This window comes from Oryctolagus cuniculus, chromosome 6 (genome assembly GCF_964237555.1).
Source record: "Oryctolagus cuniculus chromosome 6, mOryCun1.1, whole genome shotgun sequence".
Classification (NCBI taxonomy): domain Eukaryota; kingdom Metazoa; phylum Chordata; class Mammalia; order Lagomorpha; family Leporidae; genus Oryctolagus; species Oryctolagus cuniculus.
The window spans coordinates 63,733,296-63,759,329 of NC_091437.1; the positions used below are offsets into that span (position 1 = coordinate 63,733,296).

Consider the following 26,034-nt stretch of genomic DNA (forward strand, 5'->3'; position numbering starts at 1 on the left):
CAGAGAGCTGAAGCTGGGTGTCTCGGAGGGAACCAGATCCTTGTTAGCTCATCCGTGCCAGGCAAACCTGTTCCCAGTCCCCAAGCCGGCTGGGTGGCTCTGAGACCAGCTGATCACAGGTGTCCCTGTTGCAGCTGCTGCCTCAGGGCAGCCTCCCCTCCCCCGGGGGCCCCTCGACTCCCCAGCTGTCCTGGGCACAGCATACTAAGCCCAGGCAGCCAGCTGGGTCTGGAAATGTGGCCAGCTTTCCCTATAGGGCTCCCTGCCTCTGGGCCTCCTGTGCTGCCTCCAGAGTCACACCCTCCAGCAGCTCTCTTGGGCCCTTCTACCTGGCGCCTGCGGTCTCTGGCAGTCCTCCAGGGTCACTGCTAGTAGTGCCCAGTGCCCTTTCAAACCTCAGCAGCCCCCTGCAGTCCTGCAGGCAGAGCCCCCTCTCCAGAGCTCAGATCCTGCCTCAGAGAGGCCTGTCCTGGTTCTGCCTGCCCTGGACAGTCCCTGTGCCCACAGCCCCAGTGCACCACTGCAGCCATCTTTTCTGGGCTGTGGTCATTTGGTCATTGTTGGTTTGTCTCTGTTTCCACTGAGCTGTGAGCTTTTATTTATTTATTTTTTTAATTTTTATTTTTTGAGAAACAAGGGAGAGGTCTTCCATTTGCTGGTCCACTTCCCAAATGGCCACAACAGCCAGGGCTGGGCCAGGCTGAAGCCAGGAGCTTCATCTAGGTCTCCCACATGGGTGTAGAGGCTCAAGCACTTGGGCCATCTTCCACACTGCCTTCCCAGGTGCATTGGCAGGAAGCTGGATCAGAAACAGAGGAGCCTGAACTCAATCAGTGTTGTGACACAGAATGCCTGCATACAACCGATGGGCCACACTGGCCTGATGCCTTCTGTTTTTTACCCCAAACCCACTTCAGTTCCAGCCAGCCCATGAGGCACTAGGGAGATAGGGGGGTCAAGAGTGTCCCTCTCCTGAATAGAGTGGATTCTGGCTGGGTATGGCTGGGGAAGGCTCCAACCCGAAAGTTCATTGACCACTCCTGGGCCACTCACCATTCATCCCACACGGGTGTTCTGAGGGCCTCCCATGGGGCCAGCTGTGGTTCTCAGGAGAGGAGGACAAGGTGGCCAAAGCCCCTGCCTGCTGGGGAAGGCCATTCCTGATAGTGATTGGGGCTGGGTGGGAGGAGACAAGGACGAGAATCCAGAAGAGCTCAGAGCACCGACACAGGAACAACAGAGGGGCCTTTGGTGGACGGTGAGTCCCGCAGAGCTGGGGGAGGCAGAGGAGGGGCCGTTTGGGAGGTGAGACTGTTTCTGAGACGGAGCGGATGGTGTGGGTATTAGGGCGACTTTCTTCAAAGACAGTACAGCCTTCACTGTGGATATTCCAACCAAAAACCCGCTGCGCTCGTGGGTGGGGCTTGAGCCCTCCATATTGGATTCAGAAGCGAGGACAGATGCGGGGAGGAGGGTTAAGGTCACAGGAGGTGGAGCTGCAGGGCTATGGAAGCTGGTGCCTCAGTCCGGGCTGGGGGAGGGAGTGCAGGTAAGCACCCTACAGAGGGGAAAGCTAGCTGCTGGCTTGCTCGAGGCAGCCCCGGATGCGGGCATTCTGAGTGGGACACAGGAAAGCGAGGAGCAGGTCTCTGGGATGGGTGCTGTCTGTAAGTGGGGCTGAGGCAGAGCTTGGACAGCCCGGTAAGCGGCACGGGAGTCCTCGGTGCAGCCACGAGAAAGACTGGAACCAACCGGGATCAGCTTTGTGTGTGCACATGTGCAACCACCAGGGCCCTGCACTCAGAAAGACCCCCTGCTCCGGGTAATGCTCTGCTGTCGCCATCTTTAACTTCTCAAGGCTGTTTGAACAGCAGCTGCACGTTTTCATTGTGCTCTGCAAATTATGGAGGTGGAACCGGACGGAACTGAAGACTTACAGGGAGTGACAGGAAGAACAGACCAGGGACCTGGAGGGTGGAAGGGGAAGTTACGGCCTGAGCAAATGCTGGGTCTGGCCAGCAGGCAGGGCAGGCAGCTCTGGTTGCCCTGGGTCCGCCCCTGGCGCTCTCAGCCCCCAGCTCCTCCAGCTCTCAGAAACGGCTCAGCTTCCAGGACTTGCTCTGAGGGGCAAGGAAGGACAGCACCTGACCCTGGGGTCTTGTCCTTTGTTGAAGAATTTTTTTTTACTAAGATTTGTATAATGTGCTTTATGTGCCTGTTCCCCACCATTTGAACCATCGGGCTCCCCTCCCTCTGCCATTTTAAGGTGTAACTTACAGGAACATTCACCCTTTTAAAGTAAATCTATTTTTTTTTTTTTTTGAAGTTATTTATTTGGAAGGCAGAGTGACAAAGATAATCTTCCACCCACTGGTTCACTTTCCAAAAGTCTGCCACAGACAGGGCCAAGCCAAAGCCAGGAGTGGAACTCCATCCTGATCTCCCACATGGGTGGCAGGCACCTAAGTGCTTGGGCCATCATCTGCTGCCTTCCCAGGTGCACTGGCAGGAAGCTGGATCAGAAGTGGCGTAGCCTGGACAAGCACTTGGATATGGAATGCAGACGTCCCAGGTAGCAGTTCAACCTGCTGTACCACAACGCCCTCCCAGGTGGTTTTTAGTATTTTGACAAATGCACATTGAACAATTTCAGCAGGGGGTGGGCATTTGGCATTTCTGCTCCACCTCCGTGCTAATGCAAACCCTGGGCGGGAGATAATGGCTCAAGTACTTGGGTCCCTACCACCCATGGAGGAGATTCAGAATGAGTTCCTAGCTCCTGGCTTCTGCCTGGCCCAGTCCCAGCTGTTGGCAGACATTTGGGGAGTGACCACTGGATGGATGATTCTGTCTCTTTCAGATCAATACATTGAAAAAAAAGTACATCAACCCCCAAATTCCCCAGTACTCTTCTATAGCCAACCCCTCTTCCCTACCCCTAGCCCCTAGCAACCATTAATCTGCCTCCTCAATAACCTTTCTAGCTTTTCTCCCCCTTTTTGTGAGAGGTGTTTAATCCCACCTCTATAATGTGTTATATTAGAATGTATTACAAAGTAGCAAGGAAAACAGTATCATGCTGGCATAAAAATTAATCTATACCTCTGAGGCCAGAAATAGATTCCATATGGTAGAAAAATAGCACACCAGAGATGGACATTGTGTTGCAGCCTGCTAAGCCACCCCCTGGGACGCCCGCACCCCCTATCTGAGTGCCTGTGATCAGTCCCACCTGAGCTCCCCACCGGCTTCCTGCTAATAACAGGAAGAAGGTAACAGTCCCGCCCAAGTGCTTGGGTCACCGCCACCTACATGGGAGACCTGAATGGAGTTCTTGGTTCCCCCTAGTCCAGTCCTAGGAAGAGCTCTCTTTTCCTCTCTGCCCTTCAAATAAAGTCTTTAAAGAAAACCACGATAGGGGGTCAGCACTGTGGCATAGCAGGTTAAGCCACCACCTGCAGCGCCAGCATCCCATTTGGACACGGGTTCCAGTCCTGACTGCTCCACTTTTTATTTTTTTAATATTGATTAGATTGATTGATTTGAAAGTTAGTTACAGAGAGGAGAGGCCTTCCATCCAATGGCTCACTCTGCAGTGGCCCAGGCCATAACAGAGCTGGATTGGAAGTGGAGCAGCCGGGTCTCGAACCAGTGCCCATATGGGATGCCGGCGCTTTAGGCCAGGTCATTAATCCGCTGCATCACAGCGTGGGCCCCTGCTCCACTTCTTATCATCTCCCTGCTAATGGCCTGGGAAAGCAGCAGAGTGCTTGGGCCCCTGTACCCACGTGGGAGACCCAGAGGAAGCTCCCGGCTCCTGGCTTTGGCCTGGCTCAACCCTGGCTGTTGTGGCCACTGGGGAGTGAACTAGCAGATGTAAGATTTCTCTCTCTCTTTCTCTCTCTCTCTCTGCCTCCCCTCTCTGTAACTCTTTAAAATAAATTTTTTAAATCTTAAAAAAAAAAGATAAAGGGCTTCAAAGGACTTCAAAGGAGAGGGTAAGGAAGGATTGTTCAACAGGAGGTGCTGGGATAACCACACAGAAGTACCCACCTCCTCCAAAATAAAATATAGACATTATTTACTGAGTGAAATTTTTAAAATCAAACTAGGAAACTGGCAAAAAAAATTTTTTTTCAACAGACACTGATTTTCGTGAACAACAGCTCCAAGAACCGACCCCATCCCAACAAAAACCACAGGACTGCCACACGCTGGGAACGTCTCGTGAGCAGCACTGGCAAAGTTCTCCAAGCAGCCAGGCCTGGAGCGGAAGTGGGGGCGCCCGGGGCGTGCGTGAAAGCCTGTGCGGTCCTGTCCAGCTGGGCAGGGCTCCGGGGCCCCTTAGCCCCGGGCCAGGCTCACTCCTCTCCGCCCTCGCGCTTCCGCGTGGGACAGGACCACCCAGGCTCGCGGCGCGCGCACCTTCCCTGCAATACAGCCTAAGGTTTCCTCTGTATAACCTACGACCTCCGCGTCTCCCCGTGGAGCATCCACTCTGCCCCAAGCACTTGGTGTGGGGGAAGCCATCCTCCCCGGCCCCCAAAAGTGGTGGAGGCAGGGCTAAGCGCCAGAAGTCAGGAACAACAAATAAACACACGAGATCATATCAAATGCTGTACAGAAAACAAAGGTGGCTTGTGCAAGTGCGAAGAAAATGAGATTGTGCAAGGGGAGGCGAACCTGGAATGAGGCTGGCCTAAAAAGGCAGCCGGAAGTCGGGAGAGTCCGGCTCCTCGAGGGCGGGGTGGGGGGGGTGCGCGCAGAGCCAACGGGCCTGGGTGGAGCTTAGACTAGGCCCAGGCCTGGGTTCGGTTCCCCCCTCCTCTGTCAGCCTTCCTTCCCCGGGGGCTGGTGTGTTCCCACCCAGGGCAGCCGCGGAATCTGATTCTGCAGATTAAGTTCAGGTTGAGGGGATCCGCAAGGCTGGGGCACCAAAAAAGGACTTTGCTTTTTTCTCCCCCTAAAAATTTATGTATTTATTTATCTGAAAGGCAGAGTTACAGAGAGACAGAGAGATCTTCCATCTGCTAGGTCACGCCGCAAAGGCCAGGACCAGGCCAGGCCGAAGCCAGGAGCCAGGAGCTTCTTCCAGGTCTCTTGAGGGTAGGAGCCCAAGGACTTGGGCCATCTTCCACCGCTTTCCCAGGCCATTAGCAAGGAGCTGGGTCGGAAGTGCAGCAGCCGGGACTCGAACCCGCGCCCATATGGGACGCGGCGTTGGGGGGATGGGGAGGATGTTTAACCCGCTACACCACAGCCGGACTCCAGGGCTTCTGTCTTCCATGACATTTCCCAAGGGCACAGACTAACCGGTGGGCCTCTAGGATGCACAGCACTGTTCGCAGCGAGCGGAGGAGGCACAGGAGCTGGGGTCTTCCGTGCGGGGCACCAGGCAGGGCGAGTCCCCGCGCCTCTGCCGGGCCCCCGGCCGGCCAGCGAATGGCTCTGTCCTACGCTGGGCCGCGAAGGGCTGGGCCGCGAAGGGCTGGGTGCGAGCGCCTGACCGCGGTCCCCCAGCTCCTGTGGGCGACCTCACTGCTGGTGCGCGGGGGGGGCGGTTTGCGGGACGGCCACCCCTCTGCGTATCCGCGAGTGGGAGCGCCCGGGGCCGCCCGGCCACCGCCGCCACTTCCGGTTCCGAAGACGGCGGCGCCGGAAGCCGGGGCCGTAGGCGGAGGTGAGCGCGGGCGGGCCTCTGGGCCAGGCGTTGCGGCCTGAGGGCGGGGCTCGCCGGCCGGCGGTGCGGAGGGCCGCGGCGCGCGGTAGCTCGGTTGGCTGCCTGGCCCAGGCTCAGCCTCCGGAAGCCCCCGCCCCAGTCTGCCGTTGGGTTTGTCCTCTTAGCAGTCGTCGGCCCGGACGGGGAGCGGGAGTCCCGCAGACCGGCCCCGGGCCGCGGACTCGGGCGTCCCTGCCTCGTGCGACCCGGCTGGGTGGCAGGTAACCAGGTGCGGGCCGGGGCCCGGCCGGGCTCGTGAGCAGGGTCTCTGGAAGGATGAGTTCGTTGGTTAATGCAGGTGAAATCCCGGCGAGGCTACTGTCCGGGGGACCCGGTGGCCTCTTCCTTCCTTCCTTCCTTCCTTCCTTCCGGTTTTGGTTAAGGATAAAATAAAAATGTGCATCGTCGAAGGGGGGTGTGCAATGAAGGAAAGCACGGGGCCGTGGGATAGGGATCGGGTGACTGGAGCAGGGGTCAGCGGCAGAGACTGGTCGAGCAGAGCTGGGACCGAAGAGGGAGTGTGTTGCAGGCTGAGCGGGAGCCAGTCTTGGTTTTAGTGAGAACCATATGTCGGGCCGGGAGGGGTTAGAGGTGGGGGCTACGAAATTGCCAGAATCAGTTCCCTCGGGATTCACAGATTCTCTTCCCCATTCCAGGAACCCTCCTTGTTCAGGCTGCTGAAGTGTGGGTGCGGGGTCCCCCCATACGTGCCTTGGTGGGAATTTTATTTCAGTCCTGTCTCTGCTCACCTTCCACAGATGTGAGCGCAGGCCCTCTAAGCCAAAGGTTGGGAAGTCCTGTGCCATTTAATTAGCAAACGCGTTCTGAGTACCGTGGACCAGCCCTGGTTTAGGCGCCAAAGGTAGGGACTCCAGCCCTTGGGTAGCTCATAGTCCGACAGCAGAGACCAGCATGGGGACAGTCAGTACATGGGCTCCCGGGATACGTTTATGAAGCAAAAACAGGAGACACAGATTTCATTGACTTCATGAAAAACTGGTGATTAAACTCCTGCTTAAGTTCTCCATGTGAAGAAGTGCAGAAGGCACTCTAGAAATAGGCACACGCGCAAAGGAAGTGCATGGGTATTTGCAAAGGACTTATCTGAAACCATGGCACTGTTGAGCCAAGGGGTGACAAGATCTGGTGTGTGTTTTGGAGCAGTCGTCCTGTTGGGTGATCTCTATATGTGTAAGGCCTTGGGGAGAAAGACTTAGGGTGAATGGACATGAAATGACAATCGCCAGCACTTACCTTTATCACGAAGGTTGTCAAAGACAAGCACACAGTTCCTCATCCTTGTGCCTGGTGAAGATGGCCGACTGTGACGGGCAGAGCGGCTCGCTCTGGACACACTGAGTTAACCTGGGCTCTGGAAAACCCACAAGCAGTTTTTTTTTCTTTTTAAAGATTTATGTATTCAAAAGAGGGAGAGAGAGAGATTTTCCATCCACGAGTTCACTCCCCAAATGGCTGCAATGGCTGAGGCTAGGTCCAGCTTGAAGCCAGGAGCCCAGAACTCTATCTGGGTCTCCCACATGGGTGGCAGGGGCCTGAGCACTTGGGCCATCTTCTGCTGCCTTCCCAGACACCATAGCAGGGAGTTGGATTGGAAGTTCCGCAGCTGGGACTCGAACCAGTGCCCATGTGGGATGTTGGTGTTGCAGACAGCAGCTTAACCACAATGCCGCCCCCCTCAGGTAGTTGTTTGCCCAGCTCATTTATCTTAAAATTTTAATTACATTAATCATAATTAGTTCTTAATCATTTAATTGGTCCATGCAGGGCCTTTTCTCTTTTATATTTAATTACATATTCCTTTATTATTCCCACTTCTCCCTTCCCTCCCCACCATAAGAAAGTACTCTGCTGTGTCTGGGCTATAGGCAGGCTTCTATATCCTGGGGTTCTACATCCATGGATTCAACCAACTGTGGGTCAGAGATATTTGAGGAAAAATGTCTGTATTGGGCATGTATAGATTTTAAAAAGTCATTCCCTAAACAATATAATATAACAGCTATTGACATAGCGTTTGCATTGTATTTGAAATTGTAAGTGATCTAGAGATGATTCACCTCTCCTACCCCATCTGCCTCTCTTCAGTCTTGGCTGCCACAGTCAGACAAAGTGCAAAGACACCTTTTTCGTGCATCTGTAGTGAAAACCTTAGCAGCAGACGGTAACTGCTCCAAGCCTATCAAATAGATACATAGGAGTTGACTTAAAATGTAAGGGAGGATGTGTGTGGGTTAAATGCAGTGCTACACCATTTTATATAAGGGACTTGAACATTCACACATTTTGGTATCCCATGAAAGTCCTGGAACCAATCCCCCACGGTTATCAAGGGACAACTGTATATCCTTTTATTTGGTGTGTATCTTTTATTTGCCTTAGTCGTATGTATTTATTGATGTTATTTCAGAGGCAAAGAGATCTCCCGCCTGCTAGTTCACGCCCCAAATGCAGCCCAATGGTTAGGGACCAGGATACAATTCAGGTCTTCCATATGGGTGGCTGGAACCCAGTTACTTGAGCCATCACCATTGTCTCCCAGCGTCTGCATTAACAGAAAGCTGGAATCAGAAGCCAGAGCTGAGTATCAAAGCCAATCATTCCAATAATGGGACATGGGTGTCCTAACTAGTCTTAACCATTGGCTAAACACTTGCCCCCCTGGTTATTTTTAATTACCATAAATGTATTCTGCCTGGACTTCATTTTATTTCTTTCCTTTCTCTTCAGTACTGTATTGTGGGATCCTACAGATGTTGCTGTGAGTGTATCTGAGACATGGCTTCTAAGTGCTGCATCGGTTTCCATAGATGTGTCCCCATCTTTTGCCTCCTTGGCTTACTGACCAGTGTGCGGCCTCTGGACTGTCTCCTGCCCCTCACCACAACAGTGCTAGGAAGAAACGCCTGTCCCTAGCCCCTTCCTCAGCTTTTCAGCACAGCCTCCAGATGCTGCTGGAGTTTCCTTTGGTAGTCCTGGTTATCAGAGAGTATCTGAAAGGCCCAGACTATTTCACCTTGGTGAGGCCCTGACCTTTCTCAGGCCGTGTTTATCTTTGGTAAATTGTGACTCTGGTTCCCAGACACTCTTGGCAAACATTGTTTTGTTCTGCATTTTCCCCTGCTGATCGTTCTCACAGGCTCCGTGCTTACTTTCCTGTTCTTGCCATCATTAGTGGTTGGTGCGCACTCATTCCAACCACAGGTATTTCCTAGTGCAATAGTGGCCCGTGAAGCTGCTCCCAAGATTACCTGTAATGCCAGGTACTCCAGGGAAGGGCCTGGCTTCAGTTCCCACTCCTCCGCTTCCCAGCTGCATGACCTTGGGCAACTGAATCTTTCTGTGTCTCATGTTCTCATCTACAAAGTGATTTTAATAATCATCCCTACCTCATAGTGTTTTCCTGAGAATTAGGTAAGTGAGTTAATGTGAAGTTGTTAGAAGAGTGCCGGGCACATAATAAGCCCTCGTGAGATGTTAGCTGTTAATAAGAGCAATAACTGTAATGAGTGCACACCATTTCAGTCAGGAATCCCTGTTAGATTTTGCCCCGTAATGTCTCCCATCCAGTTCCAGAGCATTTGTTTAGGGGGCACTGGGTGGCCACTCTGATGAGAAATTCTAGTGTCGTAGGATCAGCTGTCAGGACAGAGGGTGTGAACACATCCATGGCCCAGTGCTAGGCTGAGACAGAGGGTGCTGGTGGGAACAGGCAAGCGTGGTGTTGATCGGAGGACCCTGGTGGTAGTGCGGTGGTGCTGCGGACCATTGGAGAGAATGAACACCTGGCTGTCTTTCAGAGGACATATGCCAGCCTTCTCATTTCAGGCTGTAGATGGATGGGGAGGGACTTGACTCCGTCACCAACACTTGGAGGCTCGTCCATGTATTCAGTGTCAAAGGCTTCTCTGAAACAGGGGAGCAGTGCCCAGGGTGGAAAGGGCTTGGGCAGGAGGCTTCAGTGGTGGGGGTAGGAGGATAAGAGAAGTCAGCTTTCTCTCAATGGTACAGTGAGGGGCAAGGGCCGTTACAGGAGGTTCTCGTCTGGTAGGACCAGAAGGGCCTCAGAGAGATCAGTACCCAGTGCTCAAAACAAGGGTGCAGACGGAGAGTTGAGGGTGCTGGGTGGGGACAGTCCGGGGATAGCTGCCAGAGGAGATGACATGTGAGCTGACTCCCAGCTTCTTGAAGAGTTGCAAGGGTGAGGGGGGGTGGAGAGCGGAGCAGAGAGAGGAAGTCACGTTGCCCTGGGCACAGAGCCGTGAGCGAGCCAGGTGCCCATCCCTGCAGAAGCAGCGGGGGAGGCTGAGTTCGGAGTGGTGGGCGAGGCCTGTCAGGCCAACAGTTGGCAGCTGCTCCCTAAGCTGCCTTTCCAAATGCTGAGCCCTTCAAGGCCTGCCTTCAGGGCCTGTGCCCCCACTAACTGCAAGAGAGCGTGACCACGATGAATATATGAAAGGGCAGTTGGCGGAGTGTGGTTTTCTGGTTAGATTGTGTTGCCTGCTGAGGATCCTGTGAGGGCTGCCCTCTCCTGGTTGAAAAGGAGATGAACAGATGACAGGAGAGTGGGAGATGAGTAATATTCTCACCCCTGATTCAGAAAACTTGTCTTCATACCAGCCTGCATTCTCTGCTGGGAACCCTAGCCAGGGGAGATGGGGCATGGTGGGTGGGTTTGTTAAGCAGGGCATGGCCAAGCTTTGTATCTGATAAGGGAGTGGATATGGAAGATGGTGTGGGAGCCTCCCAGAACTGTGCCATCTGGCCCAGAAGGAGCCTGACCCACTTGATCTTCCCGACAGAGGCCACCATGGAGCAGTGTGCATGTGTGGAGCGGGAGCTGGACAAGGTCCTGCAGAAGTTCCTGACCTATGGACAGCACTGTGAACAGAGCCTGGAGGAGCTGCTGCACCACGTGGGCCAGCTGCGGGCCGAGCTGTCCAGTGCAGGTGGGTGTCTGCTCCCGCATTCCTGGGAGACCCGAGGCTACCTGGAGACAAGGTTCAAGGAGGATGATGGGTAGTGTGCGTGTCGCTAGGCCACCAGGAAGAGCATGGTGATGACACTGACTATGCCCTGTCGAAAAGCCTGGGGGAGGTCATCCCTTTACTGCAGATTACTCCCTTTTACATCGTTTCTTTTCAAGATTTATTTATTTATTTATTTGAAAGGCAGAGTTAGAGAGGCAAAGGCAGAAAAAGAGAGAGAGAGGTCTTCCATCTGCTGGTTTACGTCCCAGATGGTCACAATGGCCAGATCTGTGCCGATCCAAAGCCAGCAGCCAGGAGCTTCTTTTGGGTCTCCCACGCGGATGCAGGGGCAAAGCACTTGCACCATCTTCTACTGCTCTCCCAGGCCATAGCAGAGAGCTGGATCAGAAGAGGAGCAGCTGGGATACAAACCAGCACCCATGGGGCATGCAACGCCACAGGCAGAGGCTTGGCCCACTACACCACTGCACCAGCCCCGTGTTACTGCTTTTTAAGCATTTGAGAGTGAGTTGCAGATACTGCACCCCTTATAGCTAAAGCTGCAGTGTGTGTCTCCTAGGATGCAGGGCATTCTCTTGCATAGGTACAGAATGTTACAGCCAGGAAGTAGAACACTGGTGTGATGGCACCTCACGACTACAGTGTATACTGCAGTTTAGCCATTGCCCCAGAAACTTTCACGCAATATTTTCTATTTTCCAGTCCAGGATCTAGCTCAGGGTCATGCACTGCATTGAGTTCCTCACGTCTCATGTTGAATTTTTTAAAAATCCGGCTGGCGCCGTGGCTCAATAGGCTAATCCTCCACCTTGCGGCGCCGGCACACCGGGTCCTAGTCCCGGTCGGGGCACCGGATTCTGTCCCGGTTGCCCCTCTTCCAGGCCAGCTCTCTGCTATGGCCAGGGAGTGCAGTGGAGGATGGCCCAGGTGCTTGGGCCCTGCACCCACATGGGAGACCAGGAGAAGCACCTGGATCCTGGCTCCTGCCATCGGATCAGCGCGGTGCGCCGGCTGCAGCGGCGGCCATTGGAGGGTGAACCAACGGCAAAGGAAGACCTTTCTCTCTCACTGTCCACTCTGCCTGTCAAAAAAAAAAAAAAAAAAAATCCACCTTCCTTCATCTTTCATGACATTGGTATTTTTATAGAATTAAGACCAGTTGTCTTGTAGCACATCTTGGTTCGGATTTTTCTGATGTTTTGTCAGCATTCACATATTGCATTTATGCCAGGAGTGCCTGCCAAGTGATGTGCCTATCAGTGTGTCGCACCAGGAGGCACAAGATGTTGGTGCACTGCATTATTGCTGATGTTTACTTTGATCTTGTGCATAAGATGAGTCGGCCAGGTTTTTCCATTGGCGATAATAAGCAGTTCATGGGGAGCTGCTCTGGGACTAATAGATGTCCTGCTCTTTATCACATCTCAGCCCCGTGCGTCAGCACCCAGCCATTGGTGCCTGCCTCAGTTATTACTGAGCTGGTTGCAACATGGGTGATTTTTCCTGCTCTCTTACGCTCCAGGCATTTATAAGTCGGCCTTCCATTGTAAGGAAGCTGCTTTCCTTCTTTATTTACTGTCAGTTCACTCTTCAAAGATTCTTATTTTAGTCAGTGGTTCATAATCCATTGTTGCAACTTGTCTTAATGTTTACATTGTCTTAGGTTTGAATCAGGAACCTCTGGTTCCTTTGTCTCTCTCTCTCTCTTTTTTTTTTTTTTTTTTTTTTTTGAGCTGTAACATTAACTTCCCCCTTTTAAAGTACAACTGGTTTGTAGCATATGCACAGAGCTGTAGTCATTACTACTGTCTCATCTCAACACATTTCATCATCATCCTTCCAGACACCCAACCCATGGACAGCTGCTGCCTTCCTGCCTCTCCCCAGCGCCTGGCAGCCACTTTCTGTCTCCAGCTCAGCCCTTCTGGACATTCCAAACAAACAGGGTCACACAGCGCACAGTGGCCTTCTGTGTCTGGCTCCTTTCATTAGCATGTCTTAAGGTTCGTCCCTGTCCCAGGACCTGTCAAAACTTTATTTCTCTTTTATGACTCAATAGTATTCCAGTGTGTGGATATACCCCATTTTGTTTAACTATGAGTTGATTGACATTTGGGTTCTTTCTACCTTCTGCTATTACAAATAATTCTGTGGGCCGACTCTGTGGCATAGTGGGTAAAGCTGCTGCCTGCAGTGCCGGCATCCCACATGGGCACCGGTTTGAGTCCTGTCTGCTCCACTTCTGACCCAGCTCTCTGCTATGGCCCAGGAAAGCAGCAGACTATAGCCCAACTCCTTGGACCCCTGCACCTGCGTGGGAGACCTAGAAGAAGCTCCTGGCTCCTGGCTTCAGATTGGCCCAGCTCCTGCCATTGCAGCCAGTTGGGGGGTGAAGCAGATGGAAGACCTCTCTCTCTCTCCCTCTGCCTCTCTCTAACTCTGCCTTTCAAATAAATAAATCTGTAAAAAAATAAGAATAATTCTGTTGTGAATACTCGCAAGTTGGGCTGTTGCTGTGGCACAGTGGGTTAAAGCCCTGGCCTGCAGTGCCAGCATCCCATATGGGCGCCAGTTTGAGTCCCAGCTGCTCCACTTCTGACCCAGCTCTCTGCTATGGCCTGGGAAAGCAGAAGATGGCTCAAGTGCTTGGGCCTCACACCTGTGTGGGAGACCCAAAAGAAGTTCCTGGCCATTTAGGGAGTGAAACAGCAGATGGAAGACCTCCTTTCTCTGTCTCTACCACTCTGTGTAACTCTGTCTTTCAAATAAATCTTAAAAAAAAAAAAACACTCAAAATTTCTGGGTACACTTAAGTTTTTATTTCTCTTGGATATGTACCTAGGATTGTAATTGCTGAGTCATTCTGTAACTGTATTAACTTGACTGTCAAATTTGAAAGAGAAAGAGAGAGATCTGCTGATTCACTCATCAAATGGACACAATGGCTGGGTTCAGGCCAGGAGCTTAATCCAGGGCTCCCACATGGGTGGCAGGGATTCAAGCACGTGGGCCATCTTCTAGTACTTTCTCAGGCACATTAGCAGGGAGCTGGATTGGAAAAAGAGCAGCTTAACACCCTGTGCCATAATGCTGGCACAGCATTTTTTTTTTAAAGAGTTTTATTTTATTTATTTGAAAGACAATTACAGGGAAAAGTAGAGACAGAGAAAGGTCTTCCATCTACTGGTTCACTCCCCAGATGGCTGCAATGGCCAGAACTGAGCTGATCTGAAGCCAAGAGCTAGGAGCAGCTTCTGGGTCTCCCATGTGGGTGCAGGGGCCCAAGGAGTTGGGCCATCTTCCACTGTTTTCCCAGGCCACATAGAGAGCTGGACAGGAAGTGGAGCAGCCAAGACTCGAACCAGCACCCATATGGGATGCCGGCGCTGCAGGCCAGGGCTTCAACCCACTGCGCCACAGCACTAGCCCCTCTTTATTTAAAATCAGGAAACGAGGCCGGCGCCATGGCTCACTAGGCTAATCCTCTGCCTGCGGCGCCTGCACCCTGGGTTCTAGTCCCAATTGGGGCGACGGTTCTGTCCCAGTTGCTCCTCTTCCAGTCCAGCTCTCTGCTGTGGCCTGGGAAGGCAGTGGAGGATGGCTTAAGTGCTTGGCCATTTGGGGGGTGAACCAATGGAAGGAAGACCTTTCTCTCTCACTGTCTGTAACTCTACCTGTCAAATAAATAAATAAAAAATCTTAAAAAAAAAAATAAGGAAACGAAGACTGAGATGAGTTGACTTGTCTCACTTGACCAGTTCTAAATCATATAGTTCAAAAATGGGCCGGGAGGGCCTGTGTTGCAGTAGGTTAGGTTAGGTTATGCCGCTGTCTGCAATGCCAGCATCCCATATGGGTACCAGTCCGTGTCCTGGCTGCTATACTTCTGATCCAGCTTCCTGCTAATGCACCTAGGAAAGCAGCGAAGGATGGCCCAGATGCTTGGGCCCCTGCACCCATGTGGGAGACATGGATGATGCACCTGGCTCCCGGCATTGATCTGACCCAGCCCAGGCCCTTTGCCGTTGGTTCACCCTCCAATGGCCGCTGCACCGCAGCTCAATAGGCTAATCCTACGCCTTGCGGTGCTGGCACACCAGGTTCTAGTCCCAGTCAGGGCACCGGATTCTGTCCCGGTTGCCCCTCTTCCAGGCCAGCTCCCGGCTTTGGCCCGGGAGTGCAGTGGAGGATGGCCCAAGTCCTTGGGCCCTGCACCTGCATGGGAGACCAGAAGCACCTGGCTCCTGGCTTCGGATCAGTGCGGTGCACCGGCCACAGCGGCCATTGGAGGGTGAACCAACGGCAAAGGAAGACCTTTCTCTCTGTCTCTCTCTCTCGCACTGTCCACTCTGCCTGTCAAAAAATAAAAAATAAATAAATAATTTGAGGAATCAAACAGCAGGTAGAAGATCTCCCTGTCTCTCTCCCTCTGTCACTCTGCCTTTCAAGTAAATAACTTATTTTTTAAAGATTTATTTACTTATTTGAAAGTAAGAGAAAGAGGGAGAGACCAAGATATCTTCCATTTATTGGTTCACTCCCCAGTTGGCCACAATGGCCAGGGCTGAGCCAGGTTGAAGCCAGGAGCCAGGAACTTTGTCCAGTCTCCACATGGGTGGCAGGGACCCAAGCATGTGGGCCATCTGCTGCTGCTTTTGCTAGGTCAATAGCAGGGAGATGGATCGGAAGTGGAGCAGCTAGAACTCAAACTGGCACTCGTATGGAATACCAATATTGCGGGTGGCGGCTTTACCCACTATTCACAATGCTGGCCCAAACAAATAAATCTTGGAAAAAAAAAGAAAGTGGGGCAGGGCTGCCTCCTGGGGCACCAGGCTGACATTTAGAACAGAAAGCAGAAACAAGGGCTGCTGCTGAAACAGGTGCTCAGGGCTGTATCCTGACTCGTTCCATCCACTGTTTTCCCTGTAGCCCTTCAAGGCACACCCCTCTCAGCCACCCTCTCCCTGGTGATGTCCCAGTGCTGCCGGAAGATCAAAGACACTGTACAGAAACTGGCCTCCGACCACAAGGACATTCATAGCAGTGTATCCCGAGTGGGCAAAGCCATCGACAGGGTGAGCGCCGGGTGGCCCCATGCCTGGGGTGGGAATATTCCAGAGCTAGTGTGGTGTGCACAGGGCTCAGCAGGGGAGTGCATGTGCATGCCCCAGTCACAGGGCCCTCTCTCCTTGTCAGAACTTTGACTCTGAGATCTGTGGTGTCGTCTCCGACGCGGTGTGGGACTCGCGGGAGCAGCAGCAGCAGATCCTGCAGATGGCCATCGTGGAGCACCTGTACCAGCAGGGCATGCTCAGTGTTGCCGAGGAGCTGTGCCAGGTGATGGTGGCGCCAGGTGCTGGCCCCCCCGTGGGGAGGGCCAGTGCTGAAGGAGCCTCCCTGTTCTGCCCTTCACCTGCTAGTGTTCTTGACATTAAATCCCTGCCTCTCTTTGAACATGTTTTAGAAAGGAAACCAGCCCCCCCCCACCATAAATTGAAAATTGCTTTAAAAATATATAAAATGAGGGGCCAGCACTGTGGCGCAGCAGGTTAAACTGTTGCTTGCAGCACTGGCGTCCCAAATGGGCACTGGTTTGGGTCCCAGCTGCTCCATTTCCAATCCAGCTCCCTGCTAATGCATCTGGGGAAGCAGTGGAAGATGGCCCAAGTCCTTGCGCCCCTGCACCCGTGTGGGAGACCTGGATGAAGCTTCTGGCTTTAACCTGGCCCAGCCCTGGCCGATGCAGCCATTTGGGGAGTAAACCAGTGGATGGAAGACTTCTCTTTGTCTCTCCCTCTCTCTCTCTCTTTAATGAAATAACTAAGCTTTTGTTAGGTGTTAAAGACACACTGGGGAACAGGTGTTGTAGTGCAGCAGGTTAAGCTGCAACCCATACCAGAGTGCTAGTTGAAGCCCTGGCTCCTCTGCTTCCAATAATGCACTCAGGCAGGCAGTGGAAGATGGCCCAAGTACTTGGGCTCCTGCACCCATGTGGGAGACCTGAGTTCTAGGCTCCTGGCTTTGGCCTGGTCCACCTGGGTAAAGAACCAGTGGATAGAAGATCAATCTCTTTCATACTGCCTTTGAAATAAATACATAAATATCTTAGAAAAGAAAACAGTGGCAGGAAAAATGGAGACTTTCTCTATATAATTAGGATTAAAAAGGAGTAATTTTCTCACATGCTGTCACCACGGGGTCTCCAGTTCTCTTAGTGTGCAGTCTGCTCTCAAGGTCAGGTCACACTGATCTCCCCAGAAGTGAAACAGCAACAAGAGAGGCCCAGGCAGCTGGCAAGAGACTATGTCTCCTGTGCCAACTCCGGCTCCCTCCAGCCTGTCTCTGACAAATGAAGTTTTATTATGTGCAGACTAGAATTTAGCAAACACTGTCTTCCAATGGGGGACTCTCTCTCCCCCGACCAGGAATCAACACTGAATGTGGACTTGGATTTCAAGCAGCCTTTCCTGGAGCTGAATCGAATCCTGGAAGCTCTGCATGAACAAGACCTGGGGCCTGCGTTGGAGTAAGGAGCCCCACGGTGGGCCAGCAGCCACTCTGCCCCCACCTGTCAGGGCACCAGGCTTGTCACCCACACGTCCCAGGGGCATCCCGCAGCCCTCCTCGCAGGTCCTGGCTTTGCCAAGGCCCCTTTCCTAGCCTCTACCAGCTCCACACTAAAACGGCCCCTTTCTTCCCAGATGGGCCGTCTCCCACAGGCAGCGCCTGCTGGAGCTCAACAGCTCCCTGGAGTTCAAGCTGCACCGACTGCACTTCATCCGCCTCCTGGCAGGCGGCCCCGAGAAGCAGCTGGAGGCCCTCAGCTACGCCCGGCACTTCCAGCCTTTTGCTCGGCTGCACCAGAGGGGTGAGTGCCCAGGGTGCTGGTGGGCCACAGCGGATGGTGTCAGTCATCCCCGCACCCATGTGGGGCTGTGTGGCACCCAGCTGCCTCTCTCCTGCTTAGCTTCTTGGAGCCCTTGTTATCTCCAAGGTGAACTCCAGACTCAAGGCTCTCCTGTCCTCTGCATACCTTTCTAGCTTCATCTCAGACCACCTCGGGTCTCCAGTGTCTCCCTGCAGGAAGAGCCCAGCTCCCCTGAAACTCATCGGAGTGCTTTCCCTGGGGCTCCCTTCCTTCCCCCTGGATCATGAACCTGCCACTTGAGTCTCACCTGTGAGGTGCTCCCCATCAGTCACCCACACTGTACTCATTTCCTGAGCTCCACTCATATTTATTACTCTGAGCTTTATTTAAAAATAAATGTGAAAGCCAGGTAGTGTTTTTAAATTTTACCTGGATGCTGCTGCCTCCTGAAAGGCTTGAACCTGGAATCTGCTCTGTTAGAGGATATTAGCTACAGTTGGTAAATAGACACTAGTGCCAGCCTGAGACCAGCTCAGTGATACCATCGAAAGCATGGAAAGAGCTGACAGGGAACTCCCTGCCAATCTGATTCCCTGGTGGCATGCCCGTCCATAACCCACAGCAGCAGTCTGGTGACCCACCTCCGCTGGTTTTTAGAGAAAATCCGTTTTGCCCGAGGGTATTTCAATCGCTGCCCATCTGCTCTGCTCCTTAACTTAAGAGGCTGGGCCCAGAGCCTCTGCACCCGCTGAGCTGCACTGTGGTTGCCTTGCAGAGATCCAGGTGATGATGGGCAGTCTCGTGTACCTGCGGCTGGGCTTGGAGAAGTCGCCCTACTGCCACCTCCTGGACAACAGCCACTGGGCCGAGATCTGTGAGACCTTTACCCGGGACGCGTGCTCCCTGCTGGGGCTTTCTGTGGAGTCCCCACTCAGCGTCAGGTACACCTGGCCCTGGGAGGGCAGAGGGAAAGACAGCTTCGCCAGGGCCCAGCCACGTGCCAGGAACACTGCTTGGTGCTCTCAGACCTAAACTGACTGAGATAGGAACTGCCTGTTTTTACTGTTAGACAGAGATTATTGAGACTTATGGCCTGAATTTCCCACAAAGTCCATGGCAGGATCAGGGTTCCCAGCTAGTAAGATCTCTTGAATGAGGTCCCTGCCTCTCCTGCACCTCATTCCCTGTATTACAGCAAAACCTCCTCACATCCCTGCAGCCCACCTTCCTCATGGTCTCCTCTCAGACCCCACCCCCCTCAGGGAGCCTAGTCCCTGAGCACCGACTGAGAGGTCCCCTTCACTGTAACACGCCTCTCACAGCTCCCGCAGCCCAAGAAGCTAGAAGTACCTTCCTCACCTCATAGAGGACAGCAGGAGGGTCAAGAGGCAGACTCACCTGCCTTGAACCTGCCACCTGAACTGACCCCAGTGCACAGTGGCCACAGGGCATTTTACTTCAACTGCTTGTGGGGCCTTACACTCCACCCCATACGGGAGACTGACATCTTTCTCATGGACTCTGGCCAGACGTCCAGCTTTAGAACGGATTGCCCAGCAAGAACACTGCCCCTTCCCTGGACAGGATCATTGCGTGACACAGGACTGCCCTGTGCGCTGTATGGTACTTAGCACCTGAGGTTCCAGCCAGTAGGTCCCTACCCCTGTACAACTGCTGCGAGAAATGAATCCCACCCCCAGTCATTATTATTAAAGATTTATTTGAAAGGCAGAGTGACGGGGGAAGACAGAGATCTTCCATGCACTGGTTCACTCTCTAAATAGTCACAATAGCCAGGAACTCCAGTTGGGTCTCCCACATAGGTAGCAGGGGCCCAAGCACTTGGGCCACCTTCTGATGCTCTCTCAGGCGTATTAGCAGGAACCTGGATCTGTAAAATAGAGCAGATAGGACTTCAACCTCTGCTCTCATAGGGATGCTTAACCTGTGTGCCAGCCCCCACCCAGTTCTTAATGTACTCTGACTTTTAGGTCCAGTCAGGCTAGAGCCAGGATCCCAGAACACCCATGTGGTTTGCAGGGACCCAAGTACTTGAGCCATCTCCTGCTGCCTCTCAGGGTGTGCATTCGCAGGAAGCTGGGGTCAGCAGCAGAGCCAGCACTTGACCCCAAGCATGGAGACAGGATGCATGCATCCTAACTGGCGTCTTAACTGCTGCACCCACTCACCTCCCCGCATTTAAGTATCCTAGTTGATTTTTCTAAAAAGATTTTATTTGCAGAATAATGCAGATATGACAGAGAATGACAGAGAAGGAGAGTGATCTTCTATCTACTGGTTCACTCCCCAAACTCCTCCAGTAGCCAAGGGTACAACAGTCCTAAGCCACGAGCCAGGAACTCCATCTGCCAAATGAGTAGCAGAAACCCAAGTACTTGGGTTATTGTCTGCTGTCTCCAAGCACATTAGCAGGAAGCTGGACTGGAAGTGTGGAGTAGATCTGACTTGAACAAGCAGTCCAGTATGGATACGGATGTCCTAAGCAGTGCCTGACCTGCTGTGCCAAGACACTTGCCCCAGTAGCCACTGTTAGAGGTGCTTTCCAACAGTAGGACAGTGTAGTCCCACACGTGGGCTGTAACATGGTTTGGCTGAGCAGGTATCTCACTGCAGCTTCATTTTGTCTTTCCCGTATGTTCTCAAATCTTGGGGTACATCAGAGACACTCTCATGTTGGACACAGCTGGGTACACTTATGGTACTGTATGAGCAATCTGAGGACTGCTGTATCCTCAGCTGTGAGCCAGAGGGGTGTGTGCTGCTTTCTGCCTGTCCACTGTGTCCCACGGTCCAACTCACTGCGTCCCCTGCTCTTTGCAGTTTTGCCTCTGGCTGTGTGGCACTGCCAGTGCTGATGAACATCAAGGCTGTGATTGAGCAGAGACAGTGCACCGGGGTCTGGAGTCACAAGGATGAGTTGCCGGTGAGGCCTGGCGGGGGCGGTGAGGGCAGCCAGGACAGGGAGTGGGACTCACCTCTCTGCTGGCCTCCCTAGATCGAGATTGAATTGGGCATGAAGTGCTGGTACCACTCGGTATTTGCCTGCCCCATCCTCCGCCAGCAGACTTCGGATTCCAACCCGCCCATCAAGCTCATCTGTGGCCACGTCATCTCCCGAGATGCCCTCAACAAGCTCATTAATGGAGGAAAGTAAGTCCCCTGTGCCGCCCCCTGCTTGGCCTGGCTGTCCTGCTGGCCAGCCTTAAGATGTTTCTGGTTCTACCCCCTCTGCAGGCTGAAGTGTCCCTACTGTCCCATGGAGCAAAACCCAGCAGACGGGAAACGCATCATATTCTGACTCCTGCCTGGAAGAACTTTGCTGGAAGCAGCTTTTCACCCGGGAGCCTTGGGCTCTGGGTTGGGCGAGCTGGCTTTCAGTGGGCTGTGGTTCACGTCACCTGGTTGAGGAGCACTAGCAGGGTAGCTGAAGGAGGAACCCACCCACATGGAGCAAGGAAAGGAAGATGCTGGGCTCTACTCCTGCTGTTCGGATGCCTTTGACTTAGCAGCTGCTGACAGAGAAGCAAAGGACGGGGCGCTGCTGCAGACATCTTTCCACCCCTGCCCTCTGCCGTGACAAGCCAAGCCTGTGCCACTCCAGCTCCTCAGCCTAGGGGTGTCCAGCTGTGGCCAACTTCCTGCTGTCCAGCCTCAACTGTATGTATCCATTTCCCACTGTACATACTCAAGTTAGAACTTAATGTAATTGTTTTATAACTTTGACCAAATATACTCACAGCCCTCCTTCCTTCTGCCAGCCTTTAGCTTTGCCAACAAGGAATTGCTGGGTCTACTACAAACAGCTAGTGGGCGTGGTGTGGGGCGCAGCCAGAGCCCAGGCATCTTCACTGAAGGGGACTTGGATGCTCTCAGCCCCTCGGCAAGGGGCCTTTACAGACACATGTGTACCAAGTCCAGTGGAGCCTTTGACATAGAGAAGGAACTTAAGTCTAAAGTGCTAGAAGGGATTGGTTCATCAGAGCCAACATGTTCAGCAGGAGGATGGCCTCTCGCTTCTTTCTATTTTTTAGTGTGTGGGTGGGTAAATTGCTTCCATAGCTTCAGAGTGGCACTAAGAAGAGGAATGGGGGTGCCCGACAGAGGCCGCAGGCTCCTGTGAGGCGGGTTCTGGGCTCTGCTACCTCAGTACACAGCCCCCATTTCCCAGGAAGTCAGTGGTGAAAGCCCTGGGTGCTGGGCGGCTCAGCGTTAGCGCTGCAGACTCTGGTGAGAAGTCCGCTTCCTCTTTTTCTTGCCCGCCAACTGCCTGGCCCCACCAGCAGCTGCTGCTTAAAACAACACCCACAGACTCACCACATTGTAGCCTTAGCATTTACTTGCTCAGCCCACACTCTTGGAACTGTCTTCATTTAAGCTCAACAGGAAACAGCTCTGATGGAGAAGGCGCCGGCTCTACTTTCATGATAAACAGCTGGTGGAGCTGCCTGGGAAGACTATGTTCCTCGGGGAACCAGGGCAGACACTGTGAACATGGGCAGAGGAGGGTAGGCTGGGCAGCTACCAGCCAGGCAGGTACCCAGGTTGCTGCCTAAGTCCTTCAGTGGGGTGAGGGCAGGGCCTGCACCTCCTCCAGGCACTCATCGTAGGCCTCCTGGTATTCCTCGTGAGGCTTAACCATAATCACACAGGTGGGGCGCTTGGAGCCCGCAGCTGCACCCAGATCCTAGAGGAGGAAAGAAAGGCTGTCTGGGGGAGAGGCCACAGAAGCTATGTGCAGGGAGTCACACGTGATGACTCAGCAGCTTGATCTGGCCCACAGTCTGTTCCACTGGGTCTGTCTATGTCACACTTAAAAGTTATTTTGAATTGGTTGCCATCATTTAAACTCCAGTAAGTATTCAAGCTGTGGTCCAGCCACACTGGGCCTACATCCCCACAAGGCCACCATGAAAGGGCTGCAGCCCAGCAGGGGCTGTTCCTGGGAGCATCCCCCTGAAACAGCCCCTCTGAGCAGGAACCCACATAACAGGACTCACACAGGTCCATGTACATCCGCATTCTTTCTCACAGTCCACAGGAGGGGCTCCTCATTTTATAAGACAGAAACTGAGTCGCCGTCTGCAGTGCCACAGCTTGGCAGCAGTGGTACCAAGAATCCGCAGTCCTGCTTCCCACTGTGTCCTGCTTGGCTCACCCCCAGCACCTCTCCCGAAGGGCTGTGCTTCTTACCGTCTTCGAGGGGATGTAGACGTAGGGCAGATTCCGGTCCTCACACATAACTGGGAGGTGGCAGTATACTTCAATGGGCAGTGTGTCTCCTGCCAGAACCATGATCCTGAAATGAGAGAATCTGCTGTGGTTTCCAGCTGTCCCTACCCCGTCAAGTTACAGGCCAAATTCTGGGCTGGGCTCTGGGGGTGCACAGAGTAAGATGTCCATCCCCCCACCTCCCCTGCTCAAGGGGTTACTATGTGAGTCTGCCAGCCTCTGGAAGGGTGCAAACTTGTATTTGGCAAATAGTATTTGTCCAGGGAGGTGATCTCCACTTCTTAACAAAATGTAAATGCCACCAAGTGTGATAAGGGGTACAGTACTGAGACAAATGAGGTTTGAGGGGCACCAAAGAATAAGCTCAGCTTTTCTCAGAGTCAGTAAAAGCTTGGGTGGACATTTGGCACAGTGTTAAGATGCTGTCTGGGGAAGCTGGTGCTATGGCGTAGTGGGCTAAGCCTCCGCCTGCAGTGCTGGCATCTCATATGGGCACCAGTTTGAGTCCCACCTGCTCCACTTCTGATCCAGCTCCCTGCTGATGGCCTGGAAAAGCAGTAGAATATGGCCCAAGTGCTTGGGCCACTGCACCCACAGTTGGAGACCTGGAAGAAGCTCTCGGCTCCTGACTTCAGATCGGCACAGCTCCAGCCTTTGCAGACATTTGGGGAGTGAACCAGCAGATGGAAGATCTCTCTCTGTCTCTCCCTCTCTCTGTAACTCTCAAATAAGTGACACACCCAAGGGCCTTGCTAAGAAACAAGCTGTGTCCCAAAAAGAACACCAGAGTCCTCAGCTAGGGTCCCCAGCTAGCAAGCTCACGGGGCTCTGGGCAAGGGCAGCTGGGAGTGCTGCTTCTCCTCTCCTGGGGCCTGTCAGCAGCCTTTAAGCTGGTGTCCCTCAGCCTGGGCCTTGGCTGCCCTCTCCCTACATCCTTCCAGATGCACCCGCAGCCACGATGACACGTGCCGCCAGTGTGCTACAGCTCCCAGACCCGTTCTCCCCAACCTGTCCCCCTCTCTTCCAAGCCCCAAACCCATATAGCCATCTGCCCGACTGACAGTTCAGGAGGTCACACTTCTTCAAAGTAATCTCCCCACACAGACGTCTCAGAAAACAAGCCCTGCACCCTGGGCAGGGCATGCCAGAATCTAGAAACCATTTATACTTCTTGGTCCTTCTGAAAGTCCACTTGGATCCATCTACTTTCATATATATGTATATATGTGTATATATACATGATTGATTTCTTTGAAAGGCAGAGAGGGAGAGACAGAGATCTTGTATCTGCTGGTTCACTCCCCAGATGGCCACAATGGGGCTGGAGCCAGGCTGAAGTCAGGAGCCAGGAACTCCATCTGGGTCTCCCACATGGGTGGCAGCGGCCCAAGCTCTTGGGCCATCCTCTGCTGCTTTCCCAGGCACACTGGCAGGGAGCTAGAGCAGAAGAGAAGTAGCCAGGACTCAAACTGGCACTCCTATATGGGTTGTCCACACCGCAAGCCGTGGCTTAACCTGTTCCGAACAACGCCAGTCCCATCATCCACTTTAACTGCAATTTCACCATGACCTGTCCTAGATTATAGCCACCTCCTGCCTGCACTTCCTCAGATTGACTCTTGCCTCTCTGATCCTTTCAATTGCAAGAAAAATCTTTTACAGTTGTTTGAGACAGCTCTCATCTGGTTTACTCCCCCAGATGCCTGTAAGGCTTGGGGCAGAATGCAATCCAGGCTCCCAACCACCAGGGCTGCAGCCCACCCCCTAGCACCTCTCCCGAAGGGCCTGGCAGGAAGCTGGGGCTGGGGATCCCACCCAGGTGGGCCACGGGACGTGGATGTCAACTCTAGGCTAACACTAGGCTACACGCCTGCTCCCACATGTTAAGGTGCAACCATAACCGTGTCACTTCCTGTCTTTACCCTTCAGTGGGCTCCCAAGCTCTGAGCACAAACACTAAGCTATGGCTTACAAGGTAGCTCCCAACGTTTATCTCCAGCACCTACACAGAGCCAGGCACCTCTGGAGGTAAAGCTGTGCGGGCCGTGTTCTCGTGGCGCTGACTCCGGCGGGACTGGGAGACTTACCGCCCGTCCCCGCCCCAAGCAGCGGGGCAGTGGGGTCACTCTCCTCCACAGCTGCGGTTACCCGCGAGTGTGGTGACCCATAGAGAACACAGTGCCTGGAGAAGCGGATTCTCCTGACAGGCGTCCGGATGACCGAGGCCGGGGTCCGCCCGCCCCGAGCGCGTCTGCACCGACGGGAGCCCGACCCAGCCAGCCTCTCACGGGGCGCCCCAGGCAGCACGGCTCCCTGCAAAGTCCGGCGCAAGCGGGATTCTTACCCTTTCTCGCCCTTGTTGACAAACTTCTGAACCTCCTTCACCCCGCGCCGGATCTGCTTCTGCTTCACGGCTGCAACACCAGAAGTCAGCGGCAGCGGTGCACCCGCCCCTCCATGCCCACGCCCGCCCGGCCCCGGCCCCACCTTTCTTGATGCACTTGTAGAGCTTCCGCGTGAGGCGGCGCGAAGCCAGGGGCTGCGCGATGGGGTTCAGGTTGACCAGCAGCTCGTGATAGGTGCGCTCCCCGCCGCACGCCTCTCCCTGGGCCTCGGGCCCGTCGGGGTCAGACTTTATTTTGGTCATGGCGGCAGCAGCCGCAGCGGAGTCCCCGGGAAGCTTGTCCGCGTGGTCGGCCGCTTCCGGAACCGTTGCCGAGTCACCCCGCCCCACAGGAAGCCGCCGTACAGCGCGTCCAATTAGGACACGATGTCTCCGACCCTCGAGCCAATCGCTGACGCTCAGCGTATTACAGCCGCGCCTGAGCGGCCGGGGGCGGGGCCCCGGGAGCGAGCGGCGGGCTGAGCGCGGCAGGGGCGGCTTGCCTCCGGGTCCTGGGCCGAGAGGCGGGGCCCGGAGAGAGGGGGCGGGGCCCGGAGAGAGGGGGCGGGCCGGCCGCTGCGGCTGCTGTGGGGGCTGGGCGCCGCTGACACCCAGGCCTGGGGAACGGCGGGAGGTGGTGCCTGTGCGGGCGTGTTGGTGTCTGGGGGCGGGGTCCTGGCCTACTGGCCGGTGCGGTGCTCAGCGTGATAGAAAAGCTGGGCCTGGCTGGGCCTGGGCGGCGTGCCCAGCTGCTGCTGGAGGCGGAGGTCCAGCCCCGCGCGCTGAAGCGGCCTTGCCCTTG

The 26,034-nt window shown here is 54.0% G+C and overlaps 2 protein-coding genes and 1 long non-coding RNA gene across 11 annotated transcripts; 1 reads left to right on the forward strand and 2 right to left on the reverse strand.

Moving 5' to 3' along the window:
• Window positions 1–593: 593 nt before the first annotated feature.
• On the reverse strand, window positions 594–5,452 carry LOC138850220 (uncharacterized). The gene is made up of 2 exons (XR_011389914.1): window positions 5,314–5,452; window positions 594–799 (listed from the first exon to the last, which is right to left on the reverse strand). It is a non-coding gene; the product is annotated as an uncharacterized lncRNA (long non-coding RNA).
• Window positions 4,784–21,372, forward strand: RMND5B (required for meiotic nuclear division 5 homolog B). 8 transcript variants are annotated; one of them, XM_070076480.1, is made up of 11 exons: window positions 5,627–5,680; window positions 6,478–6,581; window positions 10,540–10,686; window positions 15,661–15,806; window positions 15,928–16,068; window positions 17,157–17,257; window positions 17,433–17,599; window positions 18,375–18,540; window positions 20,441–20,543; window positions 20,616–20,770; window positions 20,855–21,372. In XM_070076480.1, exons 3-11 carry the CDS (start codon window positions 10,548–10,550, stop codon window positions 20,916–20,918), a joined length of 1,182 nt encoding a protein of 393 aa, XP_069932581.1. In that variant the 5' UTR covers window positions 5,627–5,680; window positions 6,478–6,581; window positions 10,540–10,547; the 3' UTR covers window positions 20,919–21,372. The 8 variants fall into 8 exon arrangements, with proteins under 8 accessions (XP_069932582.1, XP_051699644.2, XP_069932579.1 ...); XM_070076481.1 differs by lacking the exons at window positions 5,627–5,680; window positions 6,478–6,581 and adding an exon at window positions 4,784–5,106; XM_051843684.2 differs by lacking the exon at window positions 6,478–6,581 and having other exon boundaries at window positions 5,230–5,680.
• Window positions 21,373–21,938: 566 nt separating this feature from the next.
• NHP2 (NHP2 ribonucleoprotein) lies at window positions 21,939–25,713 on the reverse strand. 2 transcript variants are annotated; one of them, XM_002710435.5, is made up of 4 exons: window positions 25,337–25,713; window positions 25,194–25,263; window positions 22,811–22,916; window positions 21,939–22,304 (listed from the first exon to the last, which is right to left on the reverse strand). In XM_002710435.5, exons 1-4 carry the CDS (start codon window positions 25,494–25,496, stop codon window positions 22,179–22,181), a joined length of 462 nt encoding a protein of 153 aa, XP_002710481.1. In that variant the 5' UTR covers window positions 25,497–25,713; the 3' UTR covers window positions 21,939–22,178. The 2 variants fall into 2 exon arrangements, with proteins under 2 accessions (XP_002710481.1, XP_051699652.1); XM_051843692.2 differs by having other exon boundaries at window positions 22,811–22,931; window positions 25,337–25,582.
• Window positions 25,714–26,034: the final 321 nt, after the last annotated feature.

What these genes read in the sequence shown, in the direction of transcription:
- RMND5B (XM_051843684.2), top strand. Translation starts at nt 5,329, where the DNA reads ATGCACAGCACTGTTCGCAGCGAGCGGAGGAGGCACAGGAGCTGGGGT. An exon ending in TGGGCAAAGCCATCGACAGG is followed by an intron (nt 15,807 to 15,927) that starts GTGAGCGCCGGG and finishes TCTCCTTGTCAG; the next exon opens with AACTTTGACTCTGAGATCTG. An exon ending in TGCTCGGCTGCACCAGAGGG is followed by an intron (nt 17,600 to 18,374) that starts GTGAGTGCCCAG and finishes GTTGCCTTGCAG; the next exon opens with AGATCCAGGTGATGATGGGC.
- NHP2 (XM_051843692.2), bottom strand. Translation starts at nt 25,496, where the DNA reads ATGACCAAAATAAAGTCTGACCCCGACGGGCCCGAGGCCCAGGGAGAG. An exon ending in CTACAAGTGCATCAAGAAAG is followed by an intron (nt 25,264 to 25,336) that starts GTGGGGCCGGGG and finishes CTGGTGTTGCAG; the next exon opens with CCGTGAAGCAGAAGCAGATC. An exon ending in GTCAACAAGGGCGAGAAAGG is followed by an intron (nt 22,932 to 25,193) that starts GTAAGAATCCCG and finishes AAACCACAGCAG; the next exon opens with ATTCTCTCATTTCAGGATCA.